General features: G+C 43.6%; 1 protein-coding gene across 1 annotated transcript in view; it reads left to right on the top strand.

Moving 5' to 3' along the window:
* Positions 1-22,139, top strand: part of ano2a (anoctamin 2a) — a 56,791-nt gene extending 34,652 nt beyond the window's left edge. The window contains exons 14-26 of the mRNA XM_063196321.1: positions 1,249-1,323; positions 2,174-2,230; positions 5,787-5,861; positions 6,196-6,397; positions 10,580-10,691; positions 11,185-11,242; positions 11,381-11,481; positions 11,830-11,987; positions 13,749-13,901; positions 17,324-17,376; positions 17,793-17,974; positions 19,308-19,413; positions 19,888-22,139. Of these exons, the coding sequence (XP_063052391.1) occupies positions 1,249-1,323; positions 2,174-2,230; positions 5,787-5,861; positions 6,196-6,397; positions 10,580-10,691; positions 11,185-11,242; positions 11,381-11,481; positions 11,830-11,987; positions 13,749-13,901; positions 17,324-17,376; positions 17,793-17,974; positions 19,308-19,413; positions 19,888-21,834 (3,279 nt within the window). The 3' untranslated portion in view covers positions 21,835-22,139. The remainder of the gene's footprint in view (positions 1-1,248; positions 1,324-2,173; positions 2,231-5,786; positions 5,862-6,195; positions 6,398-10,579; positions 10,692-11,184; positions 11,243-11,380; positions 11,482-11,829; positions 11,988-13,748; positions 13,902-17,323; positions 17,377-17,792; positions 17,975-19,307; positions 19,414-19,887) is intronic.
* The last annotated feature ends 421 nt before the right edge of the window (positions 22,140-22,560 follow it).

Here is a 22,560-nt window from a genome sequence, read left to right as displayed (position 1 = left end):
CACGTTGTTTACACATTGCCGGGTATCTCCATTTTCAGAAATAACTTTGTTCACACACCATCTGTGAATCTGCATACAGTTTTTGGGTGGCAGTATCGAGGGAAGGAAAAAGCCAAGTCTTTGTTTATTGAAGTTCATACGAGTTGTCTACTTTTACTGGAGTTCTTAGAAAGAATCGCTTGTAGAGGAAAAAACATCTGTCTGTGTATAAACGAAAGACACACATGAAGGGAAAGGTCTCTGTCTTTCAAATGACATGGGTATGTGTAAACAGTCTGTTTAACACTGTAACTTTGTTTGTCATGCTTTTATTCTTTAACAATGCGTTTCTCCCCATATGCTTTCCATGAAGGAGCCACTGCAGGTGTGTACTATTGATTAGAGTCTTGGTTCTTGAGATAGGCTTTCCCCACTGAAGAACCTCTAGCCTTTTGGGGGAAACCAGTGTGGTTCAAGTGTTGGGGAACCACTGAGGTGGTTTCCAGGCTCACTAGACTGGAGCTGGTGCCGGTGCCCGCACCTGTTGCTTTCGGCACTAAAATGCTTATCTGCGAACTGCCCGTCCTACACCTAATACCGGGCTCTGAACTCTTTCCGCATTTGACTGTGTAACCCGGATGAACCTGCTGACGGCCACGCTGTCATCAAGGTTTGCAGAGTAAAAACAAGTATTTCGCGGTTTGCAATGTGAACCCACTTTCCGGTTTGCAAAGATCTGTGGCGTGAACACGATGGCCGGTTCACGATTAGGTGAGGGAACAGGCACCGGAACGGTTCTCAGTTGGCCTGAATGCGCTGTCAGAGTTCTCGGAGGAACATTGGATTCTTCCAAAAACCTATAGAGTCTCTCTGTAGATTCATTCCGATGTAGATGTAGGTATTGAATTGCACCAGCATAATGAAAATTTAGCAAGATGTGAATGTGTTACAAATAAATGAACCAGTGAAAGAATTTTGGAAATATTAGGTTGAATGTTGAAGGTTGAATGTATGTATCAGTAATTGGTACAGTAATTAATTGAAGACCATTCAAGACCAATGACAAATCATGTTTAGGAATGTGAATGTACTGTAGAACTTTCTTGAAATATGTGTGTGTGTGTGTGTGTGTGTGTGTGTGTGTGTGTGTGTGTGTGTGTGTGTGTGTGTGTGTGTGTGTGTGTGTGTGTGTGTGTGTGTGTGTGTGTGTGTGTGTGCGTGTGTGCGCGTGCGTGCGCGCGCGCATACATGCTGTGGCCTTGCCCCCAGGATGGCATGCGACCAGAGTATGAGGATAAGCTGATGGAGAAGATTCAAAAGAAGAATAAAAAGAAAAAGAAAGAGGTGATATCTATAGACACACATACAGTACATACATGTAAATGCATATTGCTATATATTAATATAATATTTATAGTGTTTTAAGGACATGCACATGAATGTTTTTTTAACATACTGTATTTTTGATCTTTTAGTGTATGGGTGGGGAATCTATGCCTGTCGTTATGGAGTTTCACATTAAAAATTATATGTTTTGTAAAGCAATCTTAGAAATTACATTTGCTATTAAGTTATATTTTCAGAGGACCTAGTGAAGTTGGGGTCTGTTGTAAAGGTGGTCGCCCTCAATATGGGCCTGAATTTCAGGGGAAAATCCTGGCCCTGGCCCTGGCCTTGTGATAGGACAGTGAAGATGTGAAAGTGAAAGCTTCAACTCCCATTGTCATTGTGACACAGCACACAAGTGCACACTGCATACAATGAAATTGCATTCATGCTTCACCCATGCAAGGGGGCAGCTCCCAATGGCGCCCGAAAGGGAGCATTGTAGCAGTACAGTACCATGCTCAGGGTACCTCAGTCATGGAAGAGGAACTGGTTAATTACTCCCCCCATCAACCTGATGCCCTAACCGCTTACCCATGACTGCAAAAAGAGATGTGGTAGTTGAGAAATAACACAGGCTGGACTCGAATCTGGGTTCCCATGTATTTGGTATGGTTGTTGTAGGCAGCATGCCACATGCCTGCATGCACACATTATGTTTCTAAGATGACACTAATGGCTGTGTGTGTGTGTGTGTGTGTGTGTGTGTGTGTGTGTGTGTGTGTGTGTGTGTGTGTGTGTGTGTGTGTGTGTGTGTGTGTGTGTGTGTGTGTCTGTGTGTCTGTGTGTCTGTGTTCTGTCTTTACAGCCAGATCCAGTACCAGATGAATCGGGGAAATTGTTGGCCTCTAAACATGAGAATCCGGTAAGAAATCTGCAAAAAAAGACTCAATGTCCTTTGCCTGATTATCATCGACTTTCAAATCACGAACCGAGATGTTGGTCTGACCAAGAAGATAACAAATAACGCTTCCCAAACAGCCTGATTAACCCACCTCCCACGGCTTTCTACTGGTCGAGGCCACAAAAAGGCTGTGCCAAAGTTTAAACCAAACATTTTTCTAAGTCCAATAGAACGTCTCAGCTTAAACCGCCTAGCTGCCTTGAACATGCCTCTACCCAGGGCCGTTGGAGCACCTCAAAGTTGAGTTCCCGATTTCTCTGGAGCTCAGAAATGATATTTGTATTGCTCCTGGTCTGACTACAATGTCCTGGGAAAATCCTATTGTCATTGTGACCCAGGAAGCTGGCAGGGGGAGACAAACGGGTCAGTTTTCCTAGGCCCAAGGAGAGAGGGGGTCCAGAACTGGGTCCTCATTACATCGTGTGAATTGGCTGAAGAACCCTTCATAATTATTTTGTCCTAGGGCCAAGCCAGAGCAGTCAGCAGCTCTGATTATGACATACATAGCACTCCACTGCACACAACAAAAAATAATATAATGCAGACAACAGCTATGCAAATGTGACGGACATTTACATGAAAAACAGAAATGAAGGCAAAGTTCTGATGAATTTGTGGCTGTCTTTGTGGCACCTTTGGTAGACAGAGGCAATATTGCAATGCAGTTACGTCTCTTATTAGAACAAAACAAATATCTTAAAGTTTACATTCCCCTTGTTATATTCTCTCTGGACCACAACTCAGGGCTGAGTTTCTCAAAAGAGAAGTTGCTAGCCTGTTAGCAACTTCGGTAGTTGTCAATGGGAAAATGCATTGAAAACAGCAAAGTAGCTACTGTAGTTAGCAACTTTGGTTTTGAGAAATTCACCCCAGATTTGTCAGTGGCCCATGCCACACCTCCAAGAGGGGAAGAAAAGTAAGGTCAGAGGTGAAGAAAAACCAGAAGGGAGAGGCTAGCACAGAAGAAGAGTACAGTAAGGAAGGAATAAGAGAGACGTTAAAAGGAAAAGGGAGGGAGAGAGCGAGACAGTGAGACAAAAAGACAACCAATTAACGTCTCAGAAATACAGAGGCGGAGCTTTGGGATAATGCTATTAGAGACTGTCACTCACACTCACGGTGGCCCTGCCCAGGTATGACCTCAGCCCGTGTGTGTGTGTGTGTGTGTGTGTGTGTGTGTGTGTGTGTGTGTGTCTGCATGCCTGTCTGTTTGTCTCTCTTTGTGTGGGTGTGGACACACCTACTTGGCTCCTATCCACGTGTGTGCATCTGTCTCACCTTGTGAAACAAAAACAAAAACAAAAACAGACTCACATTCAAATTTGCAGTGGCCGATAGTCTGGTGTCAACCTTAAATGGCAGCCATTTCTCTAATTACCGCAAACAGACATACACACACACATACGGAAACATGCCGAATGTAAGTACTAGAACTGAACTCATTAATATATAGTGTTTACTTCATAATATAGATGCACCAAACACTTACAAATGCAACTTTTAACTTTCACACCACACATTTTGGATCTGTTTGCAGTCGGACCATTTGCCAAAGAGATTTGGTGAAATGGATAGTGATCACCAAATTCTGACTTAAATCTCTTTTATTTTACTACTAGCCACTACTACAAGACACGCACAGCCAAAAACACTCACACACACATAGACACGCACACACACACACACATAGACACGCACACACACACACACACACACACACACACACACACACACACACGCACACCACGCGCACAAACACACACACACACACACACACACACACACACACACACACACACACACACACACACACACACACACACACACACACACACACACACACACACACCATACACACACTGCCAGTCAGTGTTTTAAGCTGCTTACACTGCATGGGTATTCTACAGTGCAGATTATGTGGGATTAAAGCAGAGCTGGCTTAAAGCACAAATTAGAGTTTCGCCCTTCATCTAATCAAAGAGACAGAGTGTTTGTTTGTGTGTGTGTGGTGGTGGTGGTGGTGGCGGCGGTGGTGGGTATGGGTGTGTGTGTTTGGTGGGGGGAAGGGTGGTATGGTTTTGAGTGTGTGAGAGCGCGCACACCCTTACGTGCATGCGTACATCTGTGCATAAGTGTGTGTGCACATATTTTTTTATGTGTGCGTTTGTGCAGATATCTGACTTTACAAAGTACATCTGCCCTCATGTGCAGTTCCCAGTGCACTTGCCCTGACCCCTGAGCCCATAGGACACCCTGCTGTTAGTCAACATCCCATTATAGTGACATAACCACAGCTCGCTCGGGCGGCAGAGAATGGTTTTGATAGAATAATACATTCAAGTCGCTGTCAATATGCCACCGCAACAATAACAGATCAGAACCATGCCCAGGGAAACACAGTGAATTGACCCAGTGAGGTCAACAAGTCAAAGTTAACTCAGATAGCAGTTCAGACAGCTAACAACGAGTTAAGACGGCTAACATGACAAGCCTTTTCCAGCCTCCATGTCAACTGTGATGACCCTTCACATCTGTGCATTGCCCAGACTACTGTATACCTATCTAACCTAGCGTGCGGGTTAAAGCTAAACTATGTAGTTTTGCTGTGGTACTAATCTTGAATCAATTGAAATAAGAGCGGGTCACTCACCAGCCAGCACTTTGGATTCCAGTGTAAGGGCCTCCGCACACCGGTTACATCCCATCGGTCCGACGGCCCATTAGTCCGACATCTCATCAGTCCGACCACACACGTTAAAACTATGCCCAAACCAAAACAATTCCTAACCCTAACCGTCAGTAAAGGCATGTTCTGTCAGTATACAATTATTTTAGCGTCATAAGTTTGTAAATATTCACTTTTAAGTTTACTGAAAAATAAGAACTATGCCCAAACCAAAACAATTCCTAACCCTAACCGTATTTGCTTGTGATGTTGGCTTGATTATGTCCTCTTTTGAAAGTCGCGTTGGTTATAAAGCGTCTGCCAAATGCAATGTAATGTAATAATGTAATGTAACCGTCAGTAAAGTTGTCTGAAAAGACGTGCCCATATGTAGCCTATCCTACCCTAGTAGCTGCGTGGTGCTCCCGTATGGCTCATTGTCTGTCGGACTAATGGGCTGTCGGACCAATGGGCAGACCACCTACACACCGGCTCCGACAGCACTGCGGAGCACTTTCACTTCCGACACAATTCCGACCCCCACACACAATTTCACCCCAAAAGAGCGTGGATGGGCGGCTCCAACAAAATAAAACTCGTCTCTCCGCGGACATCGGCGCCAGTGTGTGGGGTTCTATCGAAAACAATGGAATCAAACTTGTGCGGAGCAGTGCTCTGTACTTTGTCGGAGCCGGTGTGCAGGGGCCCTAAGTGGTTCGGGACCAGCACTGTTCCAGAACCAGAATCAGCACCAGCACTGTTCTGGAACCGGAATCAGCACCAGCACTGTTCTGGAACCGGAACCAGCACCAGCATGGTATGATACTGTAATTGCTATCATATCTGTTGCAGATCTTTTTGGAATCTCTGACCTGGAAGGATCGGATGAAAGGCTACTGCATCAATATATCCTCAATTCTGCTCATGGTCGGTAACATTACTTGTTTCTCTGTATTTGTGCCTTGTGTCAATGTGTGTGTTTGTGCATGATACGTGTATGTGTGTGTGTACATGATGTGTGCATGATGTATTGTGTTAGGAGACAGAGATGGGTGGGGGTGCTACATCACCCAGTTTGGACCTTGGAGAAAGGGCTGAAAAAAAGACGGAATGATGAAATTGAATTAATGCGTGTGTGCGTTTGTATGTGTGTGTGTTTTTGCATACTGTATGTGTGTACAAGTATTTGTCTGTCCACTGCATGTGTGTACTAAGTGGGATTCTAATGTCTCTGTGTTCAATGTTTGTATTTCCTGTTCAGATTCTGGTGACGTTCTCTGCGGTGTCGGGTGTGATCCTCTACCGTGTGTGCGTGTTTGCCGTCATGTCCATGAACCCCGACCCTGAGGGCAAGGCTAATGTCAGATTTACCGTGACAACCACGGCTGTCGTCATCAACCTGCTCATAGTGCTGGTGCTGGACGAGATCTATGATGTCATCGCAAGCTGGATCACAGAACTTGGTACGTCTGTCTGGGAAGATTCACATTCATACAGGCCTTCTTTGTCAAAAGTTTAGTAAGAGGAAAGTAGACTTCTTTTGAAGAGCTTAAAGATATTTCGTCTCTTCTGCTAAGATGTTTACACAGTTCTTCAGTTAGTGCAGGAGATGAAATAGTAAATCTCCATAAAGGAGTGGACTGCAGAACTCTTTTGACCAGGTGTGATTTTATGATGTCTGTGTATGTGTCAGGCTTGTGCGAAATTCCGAATGGAAAGAATTTCAATTCAAAGTAATGCCATAATACGAACATTAGGTGGTGGTGTTCTATGTACTTTCAATGGGAGGTGTAGATTAAATTCAAAGAAATTCAAGGTAATGGCACCACCTAGTGTTGGTATTATGGCATTATTTTGAATTGAAATTCTTTCCATTCGGAATTTCGTACAAGCCTGGTATGCGTGCATGTATATGGGTGCGTGCGTGCATGTGTGTGTGTGCATGTGTGTGTGTGTCATGCACACTGTTGGGAAAGTTACTCTAAAACTGTAATGCACTACTAATTACATGTTACTGTCATTTAAAAGTAATGCCTTACATTACAACATTACTTTTTTTGAAAAGTAAGGCATTACACTACTTTTGCATTACTTTTAGTTACTTTAGCCAAAATGTAGGCTACTGTTTTTCGACGTGGAACGCGGTTTGGGTTTCAAGTACAGTGTGCATTTAACTGAAATGTTCTTGGCGTCCTTATTTTCAATGAAGTCAAAGTAGTGGGCATATACCCATCTTGAAAACGAGCAAGCTGGATCTTCTGGATCGGTCATCCTTTGTCAGCCTGCCATTTCGAGAGACGAAGCGTGAAAGAGGAAGCAATGTTCTGCATGGAACTTTAAAATCTCTGCACGGACGTAGGCCTACTATCAGATGCAATAGCTGATCTCGCGGTGATCCGCGAACATTGTATAAAGAAAACAAAATACCCACACAAAATGTAGGTGAAAAAAATGTGTTGTAATGTGCAAGTTACTTGCATTGTAACGAGGACATACAGTTAGGGCCAGAAATATTTGGACAGCAACACACTCATCATCCTTTTCCACCCTATACCCCACCACAATGGATTTGAAATAAAACAAACAAGCTGTGCATTAACTGTAGACTCTCAGCGTTAATGTGAGGGTGTTAAAATCCATATCGCATAATCATGAATGAAATAGCAACGTTTTTTGTGTGTGTTGCCCACTTTTCAAGGGATCAAAAGTAATTGGACAGTAGGCTTCTCAGCTATTTTCCAGTCAGATGTGTCTTATTCCCTTACTACACCATCACCAAGATGTCAATACAAGATCTTAGAGTTCATATGAAGTGTTCCATTTGCATTTCCATATATTTTTACGGAATATCCATGAGATCCAAAGTCCACCTGTCACCATCAGTGATGCAAGCCATCATAAGGTTGAAAAAATCAAAACAAACCGATTTGAGAGATGGGGAAACATTGAATATGACTAATTCAAGAGTTCAGAATGTTGGAAAAAAATAAATACCAGAGCAACACCAAATTACCTGGCAGACATGGAAGACAAATGCTGTGGATGACAGACATTATTCTGTATCTGGTGAACAAAAGCCCATCTCCCAACTGTTGGCCAGATGTAGAACAGTGTCCAGGTGAACGGTGGATGCATGTCCAAGGCAACAATCAAGAAAAAGATCAAGAACATTGAGGAACACTTCACCATAGGAAATACAGAGGGTTTACTAAAAGATGTAAATTATTGATTGCATCAGAAATAGCAATACCAGATTTGGCTTTGCCAAACAACGTCTTAAAAAGACTGTATAGATCTTGAGCTACATCCTATGGACAGAGGAGACAAAAATCATCTTGTACAAGGGTAATGGGAAGAAAGGAGTATAGAGAAGGGAAGGAACTGCTCATGATTCAAAGCATACCACCCAATCAGTGAATCATGGTGGTGGTAGTGTCATGGTGTGGGCATGCATATCTGTCAATACTATTTTCCCCTTGTATTTATTGATGATGAGGACTACCAACAAAAGCCACATGATGAATTCTGAAGATTTTCAGGCTATATTATCATGTCATATTAAATCTAATGGTTCTGAACTCATTGAACAATGCTTCACAGTGCAGATGGACAATGGCCCAAAGCTTCATCTGAAAGCCATTAAGCCATTTCTACCCCCAAAAAGTGGAATATTATTCAATGGCCCAGTCAATCACCTCACCTGAGTACGGTTGAGCAAGCATTTCACTTGCTGGAGGCAAAACTGAAGGGAAAATACCCTAAGAATAAGCAGGAACTGAAGACTGTTGCAATAGAGAGCTCACCATAGCATCACCAGAGATAAAACCAAGTGTCTATTGATGTCTATGGATTGCAAATTACAGGCTCTAACTGACTGGAAAGCAACCAAATAATTTGAAATTGAAAGTTTGATGTATAAATACTAGACTGTCCAATTACTTTTGGTCCCTTAAAAATGGGTGGCACTGATAGAAAATGTCATAATTTCTTCACAGTTCACTCGATTTGGACGCAAACACCCCCATATTAATGCTGAAAGTCTGCTGTTAATGTACATCTGGTTTGTTTCATTACCTTCGCCAAGACAAAGTCGGCGAAGGTTATGTTTTGACCGCTGTGTATTTATTTATGTATTTATTTATTTGTTTGTTAATATGTTTGTTTGTTTGTACTTCGTATAACTCAGAAGGAACTGAGCCGATTTTTATGAAATTTGGTGGGATGATTGGTCATGACCCAAGGAACAATCGATTAGTTTTTGGGAGTGATTGGGTCAAAGGTCAAAGGTCAAGGTCAAAATGTTTGTTTGTACTTCGTATAACTCAGTCAGAACTGAGCCGATTTTTATGAAATTTAGTGGGATGATTGGTCATGACCCAAGGAACAATCGATTACTTTTTGGGAGTGATTGGGTCAAAGGTCAAAGGTCAAGGTCAAAATGTTTGTTTGTACTTCGTATAACTCAGTCAGAACTGAGTCGATTTTTATGAAATTTAGTGGGATGATTGGTCATGACCCAAGGAACAATCGATTACTTTTTGGGAGTGATTGGGTCAAAGGTCAAGGTCAAGGTCATGAAAAGGTCAAACTCAGAAAGAACTGAGCCGATTTTTATGAAATTTAGTGGGATGATTGGCCATGACCCAAGGAACAATCGATTAGTTTTTGGGAGTGATTGGGTCAAAGGTCAAAGGTCCAGGCCAAGGTCACGAAAAGGTCAAAAACGTAAATTGAGCCGATTTTTATGAAATTTAGTGGGATGATTGGTCATTACCCAGGGAACAATCAATTACTTTTTGGGAGTGATTGGGTCAAAGGTCAAGGTCAAGGTCACGAAAAGGTCAAAACGTAAATTGAGCCGATTTTTATGACATTTAGTGGGATGATTGGTCATGACCCAAGGAACAACCGATTACTTTTTGGGAGTGATTGGGTCAAAGGTCAAGGTCAAGGTCACAAAAAGGTCAAAAACGTTTTTCTTTGCCAAGCACTATATGCCAGAAGAACGTGTGCATGCTGAATTGAATAAGAGGTCAAGACTGGGCCAAAAATGTAATATTACGATATTCCGGTCCGATTTAAATGAAACTAACACCAAAATTTGGAGAATGTTATGCCCCACATTTTGAAGATGGCCAGAAAAAAATAAGTGGCGTAGGCGAAGGTTTGCGCTCTACCGAGTGCCCATTCTAGTTTCAAATCCATTGGGAAGGTGTACAGCACCAAAAAGATGAAAATTGTGCAGATGTCCAAATATTTATGGCCCTAACTGTATTACCGATTTTTTCCCCTGTAATCAGTTACATTACTGAGTTACTCAAAAATGTAATGCATTACAGTAATTAGTTACTTTTGTAACTCGTTACTCCCAACACTGGTAATGCATATGTGTGCTCTGTGCCTGAATGTGTGCAGTTCTAAAGCTCTGCATATAAGGTCAGATTCAGACTAGAGCGTGGTCGAACCGCGCCGCTACCGCCCGACTACCGCTGGTTGGTGTGGAAGGACAGATTTGTTTCCAATGTATTTTCGCCACCGCCGATTCCATCCTGCCCCGCTTCCCCGCTCTGCTGTGAATTAGACCTAAATGATTTCATTTTCATTGAAAACATTTGTGAGTCTGCGTGTGTGTGTCTGGCCTTCAGAAATCCCCAAGACCGAAGCGGCGTTTGAGGAGCGGCTCATTCTGAAGGCTTTCCTGCTGAAGAGTATGAACGCCTTCGCACCTGTCTTTTATGTGGCCTTCTTCAAGGGCAGGTAAGCAGACAATTCTACCAACAACAACAAAATGTCTATGGTCATTACCTGTCAATGTTGCTGTCTGTCTGTCTAGTCTGCCTGCCTGGCTGTCTGTCTGTCTTTCTGACTTATAAAAACATGTATCTGGTCATAATTATTGTGGCTGTCTGCCTGACTGTCTGCCTGCCTTCCTGCCTGTCTGCTTGCCTGCCTTCCTGCCTGTCTGCCTGCCTGCCTGTCTCTCTGTTTGTCGGTCTATCAGCCAACCTGTCTGTTTGAATTCACCTACAATGACCTGTTCTGATCCTTAGCTGATTATTCAGCTGTTGGTCTGCCTGTCGGTCGGTCGGTCTGATTTCACCTACAAACACTCTCCGTCTCCAGTCATTGGCTGCCAATTTAGCTGTCCGTCTGTCTGTCCGTCTGTCTGTCTGTCTGTAAGTAATGTTAAATGATAATCATTTGTGTTTTTATTCCTGTGCAATTTCTATTTGTTTGTTTGATTCTTCAGGTTTGCTGGTCGACCAGGAGATTACATTTATGTTTTCAGGAACTTCCGTATGGAGGAGGTGAGTACATAACCACTCACTTGCCAATGTAAATAATCACATCTGTGTGCGTGTGCGTGTGCGTGCGTGCGTGCGTTCTTGCATGTGTGTGTGTGTGTGTCTGTGACATGTCTGACTAGTGTTGTGTGTCTTCTCTAGTGTGCCCCTAGTGGTTGTCTGATAGAGGTGTGTATCCAGCTGTGCATCATCATGCTTGGAAAACAACTGATCCAGAATAACGTCTTTGAAATCGCAGTACCGTAAGTCCTGCACACTTACATGCATAGCAGCTGACAGCTTTACAATAACAAAGACACTAACACACACAAACTCTGTCTCTCTCTCTCTCTGTGTCTCTCTCTCTCTCTCTCTCTCTCTGTCTGTCTGTCTGTCTGTCTGTCTGTCTGTCTGTCTGTTTGTCTGTCTCTCTCTCTCTCTCTGTCTGTCTGTCTGTCTCTCTAATAAGTGGATCCACATAGCATTACTAGACAGCAGTGAATATTAGTGGCTTGAGTTCAGTAGATTAACAGATGAAGGGATGAATAAACAATTCTGTTCAGAAATCTATACGTACTGTATATCTCCTAACTTCTTTTTTGCCCATGCAGGAAGCTGAAGAAGATGTATCGTGAGTACAAGGAGTCTCAGGAGGGAGCCCTGGAGCCCCAGGACAACGGGGAGGACCCTAACAGGGAGCCTCAGCCCTGGGAGAAAGACTACAACCTGGAGCCCTACGAAGGCCTCAGCCCTGAGTACATGGAGATGGGTTAGTAGGACTCACACATGGATGTGCATGCATACACCCATAGGCTTGCATAGACAGAAATGCACATGCATAAAGGCATAAACGCACTCACGGACGCATTCACGGACGCGTGCACGCGCACGCGCACACACGCACACACACACACACACACATACACACACACACACGCACACACACACACACACACATACACACACACAGAGTTTATCTCTCTCTCTTTTTTCTTATGATTGACTATCTCTTTTCCTCCCTCTCCCTCACCCTCTCCCTCTCCTTCTCTCAATATTGCTGCCAATGTCTGCTTTTCATGGAATATTTTTTTTGTCAAATATGTTATATATATTATGAAATAAGGGTTGCTGTGGCGCAATGCATACCATACTACACCTGTCTCCAAAAGAGTTGTCGCCTATCCATCTGTTTGGAATAACAGCTAATAACCACTCTCACCTCTCCAGAAAATCAACTTTGGCCTTAGGTGTATGTTTAGGGTCATTGTAATCATGGAAAGCAACACAATGAAAAACAATGAAGATCAATGCAATATGGTGACATATTGACTATTCCTAGAGCAATACATGTTAAACTTCATGATTTAATCAATGATAAAAGCCCTCAAACACCTGCAGCATGCAGCTCCTCATAAGAGCTGTATCCGTAGACCATGTTTCACTTTAGGCACCATTTTTCTTTTTTCATATTATTAATCTCCAACGCCATACAGTTTTGATGCTATCAGTTCTAAAATGGTTGATCTTGGGATCTTGACTTTAGAGTATGAGTCCCATTAGCCTTCATTTTTGTCAGAATTAGGCCTGACATACTCTTGGCTGGCTTTTTTGAGACAGGACAGTGGGAGAGACTTCTTTGGTGTTAAAGGTGAAGAATTTGGAAAAAATACATGGTGCCTCAAGTCAAACATGGGAGGGATACAGCTCTTATGAGGAGCTGCATGCATGCTGCTGGTGTGTGAGGGCTTTTATCATTGATTACATCATGAAGTTAAAAATGTATTGCTCTACGAATAGCCAATATGTCACCATCTCTCATTGAACTCCATTGATTTTCATTGTGTTGCTTTCCATGATTACAATAACCCTAAACATACACCTAAGGCCAAAGTTTATTTTCTGGAGAGGTGTGAGTGAATCAGTGATTAAGTATGACACCCGATCTGCGTATTTGAAGTGTTTTGAAGTGACTTATCTGCTCATTTTCACATTATGTTCGATAAGTGACAAAACTTTTGTCTCGTGAAAATCTGCCCTGTCTGTGTTCATTAAAGGGTCAATCTTTCTTTGGTGCTTGAAATTTATTTTTGTACATTTTCATTCGGGAGGGTTGTAGCTTTCATATGAGTGACTTCTGAAGCCAAGTGATTAATTGAAAGTCAGGTTATTAGCTGTTATTCCAAACAGATGGATAGGCGACAACTCTTTTGGAGACGGGTGTATACTTGGGGACCCTGGTTCGAGTCTGGCCAAGGTCATTTCCCAACCTTACCCCATCGCTCTCTCCACACCACTTTCCTGTCACATCTTCACGATCCTATCACAATAAAGGCACTAAAAAGACAAAACATTTTAATATACTATTAAATATTAAAATTAAATACAATATTATTTTCAGAGCGTTGTTGGAAAACTGATTTTGACTCTTGTTGGAAATGTTCCCTTCATGTTCTCTCTCTCTCTCTGTGTCTCTCTCTTTCTCTCTCACTCTCTCTCCAAATTGGGCTATTCTCTCTCTGTGTGTCTTCAGTAATCCAGTATGGTTTCGTGACGCTCTTCGTGGCCTCGTTTCCACTGGCCCCGGTCTTTGCTCTGCTCAACAACGTCATCGAGATCCGAATCGATGCGGCCAAATTCATCACAGAAGTCCGCAGACCAGATGCTGTCAGAGCCAAGGAGATTGGTACAGAAACACTCACACTCACACTCACACGCACACTCACGCGCACACGCACACGCACACGCACACGCACACGCACACACACACACACGTTGACCAACTGGAAAAAGTAGGCTATTTAATCACCGGTTTGTCAGTTTTTTAATGACAGACTTAACATAGTCTACATAGAGAAAGCACTTCCATGAGTCAAATCAATTCGTGTTTCAAGGCTACTTATTCATTTCTCAGAATTATGTGAGATCCGGCTATGTAAGCATGTGTATGTGTGCGCTTGTATACACACACACACACACACACACACACACACACACACACACACACGCACACACAGACAGACAGACACACAGACACGAACACACACCCTAAGACTTTGTAGGTGAAAACAGACGGAATGTTCTAGCCCCCTCTGCTGTCATCTCAGTGGAAATAATCAGGAACACTTTGTGTCCAATACCAGCATGTACTTAGTTATAACAATAGGTATAACAATAATAATAATAATAATAATAATAATAACAATCATAACAATAATAATAATAATAATAATAATAATAATCATAACAATCATAACAATCATAGTCATAATCATAATAATAATGTATACATAACAATGATATTCATAATCATGTTCAAAATAATGTTTATAATATTTATAATGTTCATAATCATAATACAATTGCTGTCAAGGAGAGATATACAGTATAAAGGCCTGGTTACACATACATTTACTGTCCCTGGTACATTAGTTAAGAGTGTAATATGATCTGATTGTACACATCATGTACACATTGTTTTAATTAAGTATTCTTAAAATTCAAATACATTAGTTAGATACATATTTATTAAGCACACTGTAACAAATAGCTGTTTATTTACGGCAATTCTGCAACAGCATTCTACTGTTTTTCGAAAAAACAGACAACTACTGTGAAAATATTACTTTGAGTCACATATTGAGCATAAACAGTAAGTACTGCACAATAGCAGTATTCGCCGTTGTGGAAAAAACTAGAGATGCACCGGATCCTGATTTTTAGGATCCTGCCGGATACCGGATCCACTGCTTAACCCCTTAGCGCAGAACTATGGCTCTCTGTAATGTCATAGCAATGTTGTTATGATGTAGTTAAGCATTTTCAGCAAGTGAATAGGGTCGCCGGCGACCCCAGCTGCAGTAAGAGGTTAAGATCCTGCCGGATCCGGAACCGGATACCGGATCCTACAAAAGGGTTGAAACATATAGTCTACTCGCACACGTGGACCCTTTTTATTACGTTGGCGCAAACTATTTTTTAGACTCATTGGCTTATTGCCACACTGCCTGCAATAGCCGCTTCCAAAGGGATTTCACTCCATGCAGTGATTGGGTTGTGGAAAGACTGAAAAGCCTAGCTAGACATGCAACCAGACCCTGATTTTTAGGTAACATGCCGGATACCGGATCCACTGCTTAAGATCCTGCCGGACCCGACCCTGTGAAAAACTCTATTATCTATTATCCTGACGGATCCGGAACCGAACCGGATCCGGTGCATCTCTAGAAAATTAGCAAGTTATTTTAGGCAGCACCATTGAAACCCATTCATCCTCCCACTTGTCCGTGATCACCATCAAACTTCAATACCACCTGAAGAACTGAAGTCATTCTGACTGGTTTAACGATTATCTGATACTATCAAGCATGATGAAACAATATCTAAGGAAACTACAATACTAAAAAGTGCTTGATGCAGCAAAGTGTGAGTACACATGCCATTTTGATAGGATGAATGAGTGTGAATGGCTGAAACATTTTAAGAACTTGTAACACTCTTGCAACAAGCCCCACCCCATCTAAACCAATCTGCTAATCAGTGGCCTCACCTGTTATGCCATATTCGAATTATGGGCGTCACCTGCCAAAGGCCTGATGACTCTGGTCACATGGTACCTTGCACCTGTATCACCTTATATAAAATCTGGGCACTTCAGTTGCTTGCCTGCCTGCTGGCTGGCCTGCATGGCACAGCATAGCACTTGTTTGCCAACAAGCTTGCCTACAAGCTTGCTGACATGCTTGCACGCTTTCCTCTTTGTGAAAGCTTGCTGTATGTGGCATCATTTGTGGCATTGTTGCATATAATGTGCCTGCTGCAAATTAGGCATTGCTTTGAGAGCTAGCTTGTCGTGCTGCTTGTTTGCTGTGCTACTTGGTGCAAAGTAATTTTTTAAAGACTGACCAATGCTATATTAATCATTGGCTCATCAAGCGATACAGTAAAAAGCCCACCTTGCACGCTATCATTGTAACATAGCACTGCGTACTCTGAAATTTTATTCATGCCCACACTTTCAAAGGACCACCGCAAACCATTTTCTCAATACAGCATTGCGCCATAGTATCATGCTCAAGGCACTCCCTGTCATGGTGAACGATGGGAGGTGTGGGGTGGGGTGTAAACATGGCCCAGGGTACCACAGTTGTGGAGAATGATGGGTGGGGTGGGAAGTTGCCATGGCCATATTCATGAATACAACTATGACCCAGTATTTGCCTGTTATCACACAGTACAATTCAACTTTTTAACTGAAATGTACTGTTATTTTTCTGTAGAGTACTGTTATTTAACAGTTCAATTGCTGCTGAAAATTTTTATATACTGTGATACATTAAACAGCAATGAGCTGTATTTGATTTTTGGTGTGAAATAACAGTAGAATTACAGGTAAATATAATTGCCAGTAACTGCCGTTATTTTGCAGGGAAATTTTTTTAGAGTGCATGTAATAACATATGACACTATGTGCTTGCACTGTGCCATGGAGTTAGGGTTAGGTGTGTACAGTGTACGTAAACAATGTTACATATTTATACAGGTAGCTACACAAAAAAAACCCTAAAATAATCCTATCAGAAAAAAACTATAAAAGTCCTGCTCATTACAGTTTCCAACTACCGGGGGGAGGAAATAATGGACACCTCATTTGTGTGGGGGTCTGGGGGTCCTCCCACAGAAAATGTTGTATTTCTTCGATGCAATCTCCTGTATTTTAACCAAATTGCGTCCCATGTCAGCTCAATACGAAACTGTAGTTCTGTTTCTAAATACGGGACGATTCCTGATTTCAAGGGACGGTTAGCAACCCTACCGCACACTGACTATTTTGCTTTTGCTTTATTCACATTTCGAAACGTTGAGAATAAAGTCAATGTGAAATAGTGTACGGGAGCTTAACCATTTTGTTTCTGATTGCCCACCTCTGGGTCATCTCCAACACACCTGCCAGCTGAGGTGTGCAAACAGATCCCAATACAATTAAATAATCTGTAATCTGTAATCCTATACAGATAATTTAGCGGGTTCTCCTCTTTCCTGTACCCTTTTCTTCACCCTCCACCTGAACCTTGCCCATTCTTGTTCTTCTGTTTACAATCCTCACAGGAATCTGGTACAACATCCTGAATGGCATCAGCAAATTTGCCGTCATCACCAACGTAAGTGAACATGAGGGTGTGGTAGGCAGCCCAGTGCTGTCTGTTGTCAGTTTAAAACTGTGTTAGCTGTATGGTAACTACACTGTGAACTATGATGTAACTTACGTACATGCTACTTTGATTTCACACTACTGTATATACCCAAACAGTATTGCACTCATGCTGCTGGGTCCCTAGCACTGACAAAGGAGGACTGGATAAAGGCACAGACTAGACATAGCTGCAGCCTAAGGTCCCACACCTACCAGGGGCTCCCCGATTTGGCCTTCATTGCTGTCTATGTAATTTTGTTTCAGAACGTGCATTCTACAGCAGCCTGTAGCTAAGAGACACTGGGAACTGGCTCATCTTAATCTAGCCCTGCTGACATGGACACGACTACTATTAATCATATGGTATCTTTCTTGTGATCCTAGGCCTTTGTGATTTCCTTCACGTCAGAGTTCATCCCCAGGATGGTCTACCAGTACATATACAGTCAGACGGGCACCATGCATGGCTACACCGAGTACTCGCTAGCCTACTTCAACACTAGTAACTTCGCACCAGGCACGGGGCCCAGCATCACACATTACAGCAAAGACCTCCGACTCTGCAGGTATCCAGGCACATACAGTAGTAATACTGACAGGCACGCACACACTGTAAAACACTGCAAGCCAGTTGAAAATAAAAATGAAAAGTTGAAAAGTTTGTAAATTAAGGTGCACTGAGTAGGATGGTGGCCAGAGTAGGTATTGAAGCAATGCTGCTTACTGAAACTGTGCTGCCTATTGCCAAATTTGATCTTTTCATGAATATTTACCAAATAATGAAATAAGCTTAATATTTACTAGCATGACCAAAGTACTGCATGTTTTTTAGCTAAAAAATTCTGTATGCAAAGTGAACATTTCCGTAATGAATACTTTGAATTTAATGGTGGTGGTAAGTATTCATGAAAAGGTAACATCTGTGAATGGGCAGCATGAATTCTGGACATAAACTACTAAAAATATTACACAGTGCACCTTTAACTTAGCTCAAGGCTTACCTCAACTCAAGGCTTTCTCAAGTTGACTTTATTTACAAACTAAAGGAAGCAAGGCAGCTTACTTTTTCATGTGTAACTGGCTGCAATGTTTTACAGTGCACACACACACACACACACACACACATGCACACACCGTAAAGTGGGGAGAAACTTCTTCTGGAAAGTTGGCTTGGTTACTAGCCAAGATAAATTTAGTCAGAGAGACCTATACATCTAATTACTGTAAAACTTTGCAGCCAGGTGAACGTAAAAAAGTAAGTTGCTCTACTGTCTCAATTCAAGGCTTTCTCAAGCTCAGTTAACTTACAGACTTAAGGCATCAGGACAACTTACTTTTTATCATTTAAATGGCCTCAATATTTTACAGTGATGTAAAAGACTTGTAGCTTCATTGTATGTCTCAGTTAAAACGAATCGGCTAGACAGGATATTACTATATTTACCACTTTTTTGAGTTACTGTAACATATAAGTGACTGAAGCTGCTTTTGGAATAGAGACAGAGGAGACTTACACACATCTGCAGTTGTTAGTCAAGGTGGTGTTGGGTAAGACATGCGACTATTGTGATGTGCGACACACATCAGACACGCACCTACCCTCATTGGAAAGGCAATGTTCTGTAGTTTTAAATGAAATATGATTTTAAATCGGGCAAAATTGCTTACACATTTTTTGGTAAGGCAACTTTAAAAATTACATTTACAATGAAACAAATTCATCTTTTCTAGTGAAGGTGATAGGTGTTTGTTGCTTGGTCAACAATAAAATACTGGGGGAAACCCTGCTTTAATCCCTGAATCTCTCTCTCTCTCTCTCTCTCTCTCTCTCTCTCTCTCTCTCTCTCTCTCTCTCTCTCTCTCTCTCTCTCTCTCTCTCTCTCTCTCACTCTCTCTCAGGTATAAAGATTACAGAGATCCTCCTTGGTCTCCTGAATCCTATCAGCTCTCTAAGCAGTACTGGTCAGTCCTCGCAGCCAGGCTGGCCTTTGTCATCTTTTTTCAGGTAAAATCACACAAAAACAGCGGCTTGTAAAATTGTTATGCTCTACTTTTATAGTTACAGCTACTTGATAAAGATTTGGTTCTTGTAATTCCACTACAACCCTAGGTTTTTGCATATGCTGTAAAAAATGTTGACTCAATTTAACTCAATTAAGTAATCTTGTTGCTTAGGCTGAGTCAAGTTGAGTCAACTTATAGTGTGAGTACATTACTATATGCACGTGGAAATGCCCAGCCCATGTATTATAAATTACATAAATAAAAAATAATGAATATATAATATTAATACATATTTGAAGGAGTGTTTTGGAGCTTTTGCTTTCACATATTTGTCAAGTGGAAGTTGATGTACAGTAACTCTCATCACTTTGTTGTGATGGTAATGATGAGTTCACTTGACATCTCATAGTAGTGACATCTCACTGCAACAAGTCAACAAATCCTGTTTGGTCTCTTTTGTGTTTCTCTGCTGCAGAACTTGGCCATGTTCCTGAGCATGCTGGTAGCCTGGCTCATCCCGAATGTGCCCCGCTCGCTGAAGGACCAGATCAAGAGGGAGAAGGCCGCCCTCATGGAGCTGCTCATGTCGCAGGAGCGTCCCAAGACCTCCTCCCAGCGCCGCGCCTCCTCCTCCAGGGGGGACAACGTTATCACCAGGAGCCCCCTGGAGGAGTTGGAGGAGCAGGAGGAGCAGGAGGACCAGCAGCCACCAAGAGGGGAGGGTAGCGGAAGCGGACAGAGGACCCCAGAGGAGGCCACAGCACAACCGGACACTGTGTCATTGGAGACTGACCCATCAGAGGAGAAGGAAAACAAGGATCAGAACAAGGGTGGTGGGTCTGAGCCTGAACCAGATCCGGATCGTGACCCTGGTTTTGACACCAACCAGGACCCCAGTGAAAAGTCTGATAGTGACACACACAAAGAGCAGTCCACCAAAGGGTCACGGTCCAAGCTGGTGCATCAGGTTTCCTTAGATGAATCTCGTACAACGGAGGAATCTAAGGAAAAGCAGGAGGGAACAGAAGACAACCCCAGGACCAAGCCGCGCTGCCGTACCCTCCCTCCCCGTCGCCACGAGCCCAAAGAGGAAGACAGCGGTGCAGCGCGATCCAGCCAATCATCAGTCTTCACCCACCTCAGTCAACAGGTGCCGCCCTCACGCAGTCAGCTGACAAACGTGAAGCAGTCATCACAGAGCGAGCTCGCCAGGAGCATCATCAAGAATCGCACAAAGGCGCCGGCACCACCACCGCCGACATCATCTCAACCCCAGTCCAGAACCTCTTCTGAAATGGAGCTGGCCCAAATAAACAAATCGCGTCCTTCCTCACAGAGTGATGGTGGCATGTCCGCCAATGGTGCTCCGTCCCAGCCTCCCTCGAGGCCCTCCTCAGGCTTCGACCTGAACCAGACCACCCAAAGAAGCTTCTCCAGAGGGTCGTCAATGGAGGGCGAGGTTTTTGACGGGTCCACCATTAGGAAGCCACTATCGCGGCCACCGTCCAGAACCCCGTCCAGACCGCCGTCAGACCTGGAGCTGGCCCAGAGAGTACACAAGTCTCTGTCACGGCCAGCGTCGGAGGACGAGCAGGCACAGTCGTCATCAAATCCTCCGTCCCAACCACCGTCGAGGCCTCCATCCAGGCCCCCATCCAGACTTCCGTCAGACCTGGAACTGGCCCAGAGGATCCTGAAGTCTCTTTCGCGATCAGGGTCTGAGGCTGAGGGAGAGGCTGGGACAGAGGCAGCCTCAGCACACACGTCCAGCAATCCTCCCTCTCGACCGCTGTCGAAGCCACCTTCCGACACTGAGCTGGCCCAGAGGGTCTCCAGACCTTCCTCCTCGCGTCTTGCTTCCTTTTCCACCTCACGGCCTGCATCAATAGATGAACAGCCGGAAGACGCCTCCAAATCCCCACCCACGTCCCCACCATCGCAACCTCCTTCAGAGAGCCAGTCAGAGAGAAAAGCCCCTCCATCACGAGGCGCGTCTCTGTCCTTTTCCACCTCACGGCCTGCATCAATAGATGAACAGCCAGAAGACGCTTCCAAATCCCCACCCACGTCCCCACCATCGCAACCCCCTTTACAGAGCGAGTCAGGGAGAAAAGCCCCACCATCACGAGGTGCGTCTCTGTCCGAACAATTGGAAAACACCCTCACAATGAAGAGCCTCTCAAGACCCCCCTCCTCACACAGTGACTTGGCTCAGCGTCTTCTCTCAGGTGCTCCTTCTTCAGCCTCCGACCGGACATCCAGAGGCAAGGGACGTTGCCAGACCCTCCCTCCCAACCAGAGGCCGCCCGAGGCTGGGGAGCCTGGCGTCAGCGTCAGGACCAGTCACTCCAGCACCTTCACACACCTGAGCCAACAGGTGCCGCCATCACGCAGTGAGCTCAAAAGGGACGCACACGTGTGATTACAGACCATGCATGGGTACTGCACATCAATATTCCTCCTCCAGCCATGTGCCTCGAGACTCAACCAGAGACGAATGATAAGGTAGAGACGATTCATAGGGAGTTTCTTCCGGGATCCAAATGAGACTGTAATCCTATGGCAGCCATGCCCCTTTAGGAGACTAGGAGAATGAATGGAGTTCAATGGAAAGTTACACCCATTTAGGAGATCAGACTTGAATCCACTGTGTTGCACTGGTGATGTATGCTATGACTTACCTTGGTTTACCATATGGAAAATCTTTGACTCAACACCATCGAGCAGGTCTAAAGCCACAAAAAGTTGACAGGACAAAGGCGGAGGAAGGAGAGGAGAAACAGTAGAAGCAGCCTTGCACATGGATGGTGCTTGATCTGATTCTTTCTTTCTTTCCTCCCAAAGAGGTGGGGGCAGAACAGAGGAATTGAGGCATCAAGGACATGACATTATTACTATATGTACGGATGCTTGTATGTATCCCATGAGACTTATTTAGCCAAGCGCATAACAAAATGCTGGAGATCTGAGTTCTTCAGGGCTGTTCTACAGGGATCACACAGGCCAATGAGAGGTCCGAGGTCCTTTCTATCTCGTGCAAGACTGTCCAAAATGCATGAGTGTGTGAATTTTTGATATTACACAAAGAGAGCCTAAATACAATAGCTTATTGGCTAATGAGATGGTTCTCAGAATCTTGATTGGTTAG

The sequence above is a fragment of the Engraulis encrasicolus genome, chromosome 4 (genome assembly GCF_034702125.1).
Source record: "Engraulis encrasicolus isolate BLACKSEA-1 chromosome 4, IST_EnEncr_1.0, whole genome shotgun sequence".
NCBI lineage: Eukaryota > Metazoa > Chordata > Actinopteri > Clupeiformes > Engraulidae > Engraulis > Engraulis encrasicolus.
The sequence above is the reverse complement of the archived record's forward strand: the minus strand, read 5'-3'. Positions and strand labels throughout refer to the sequence as shown.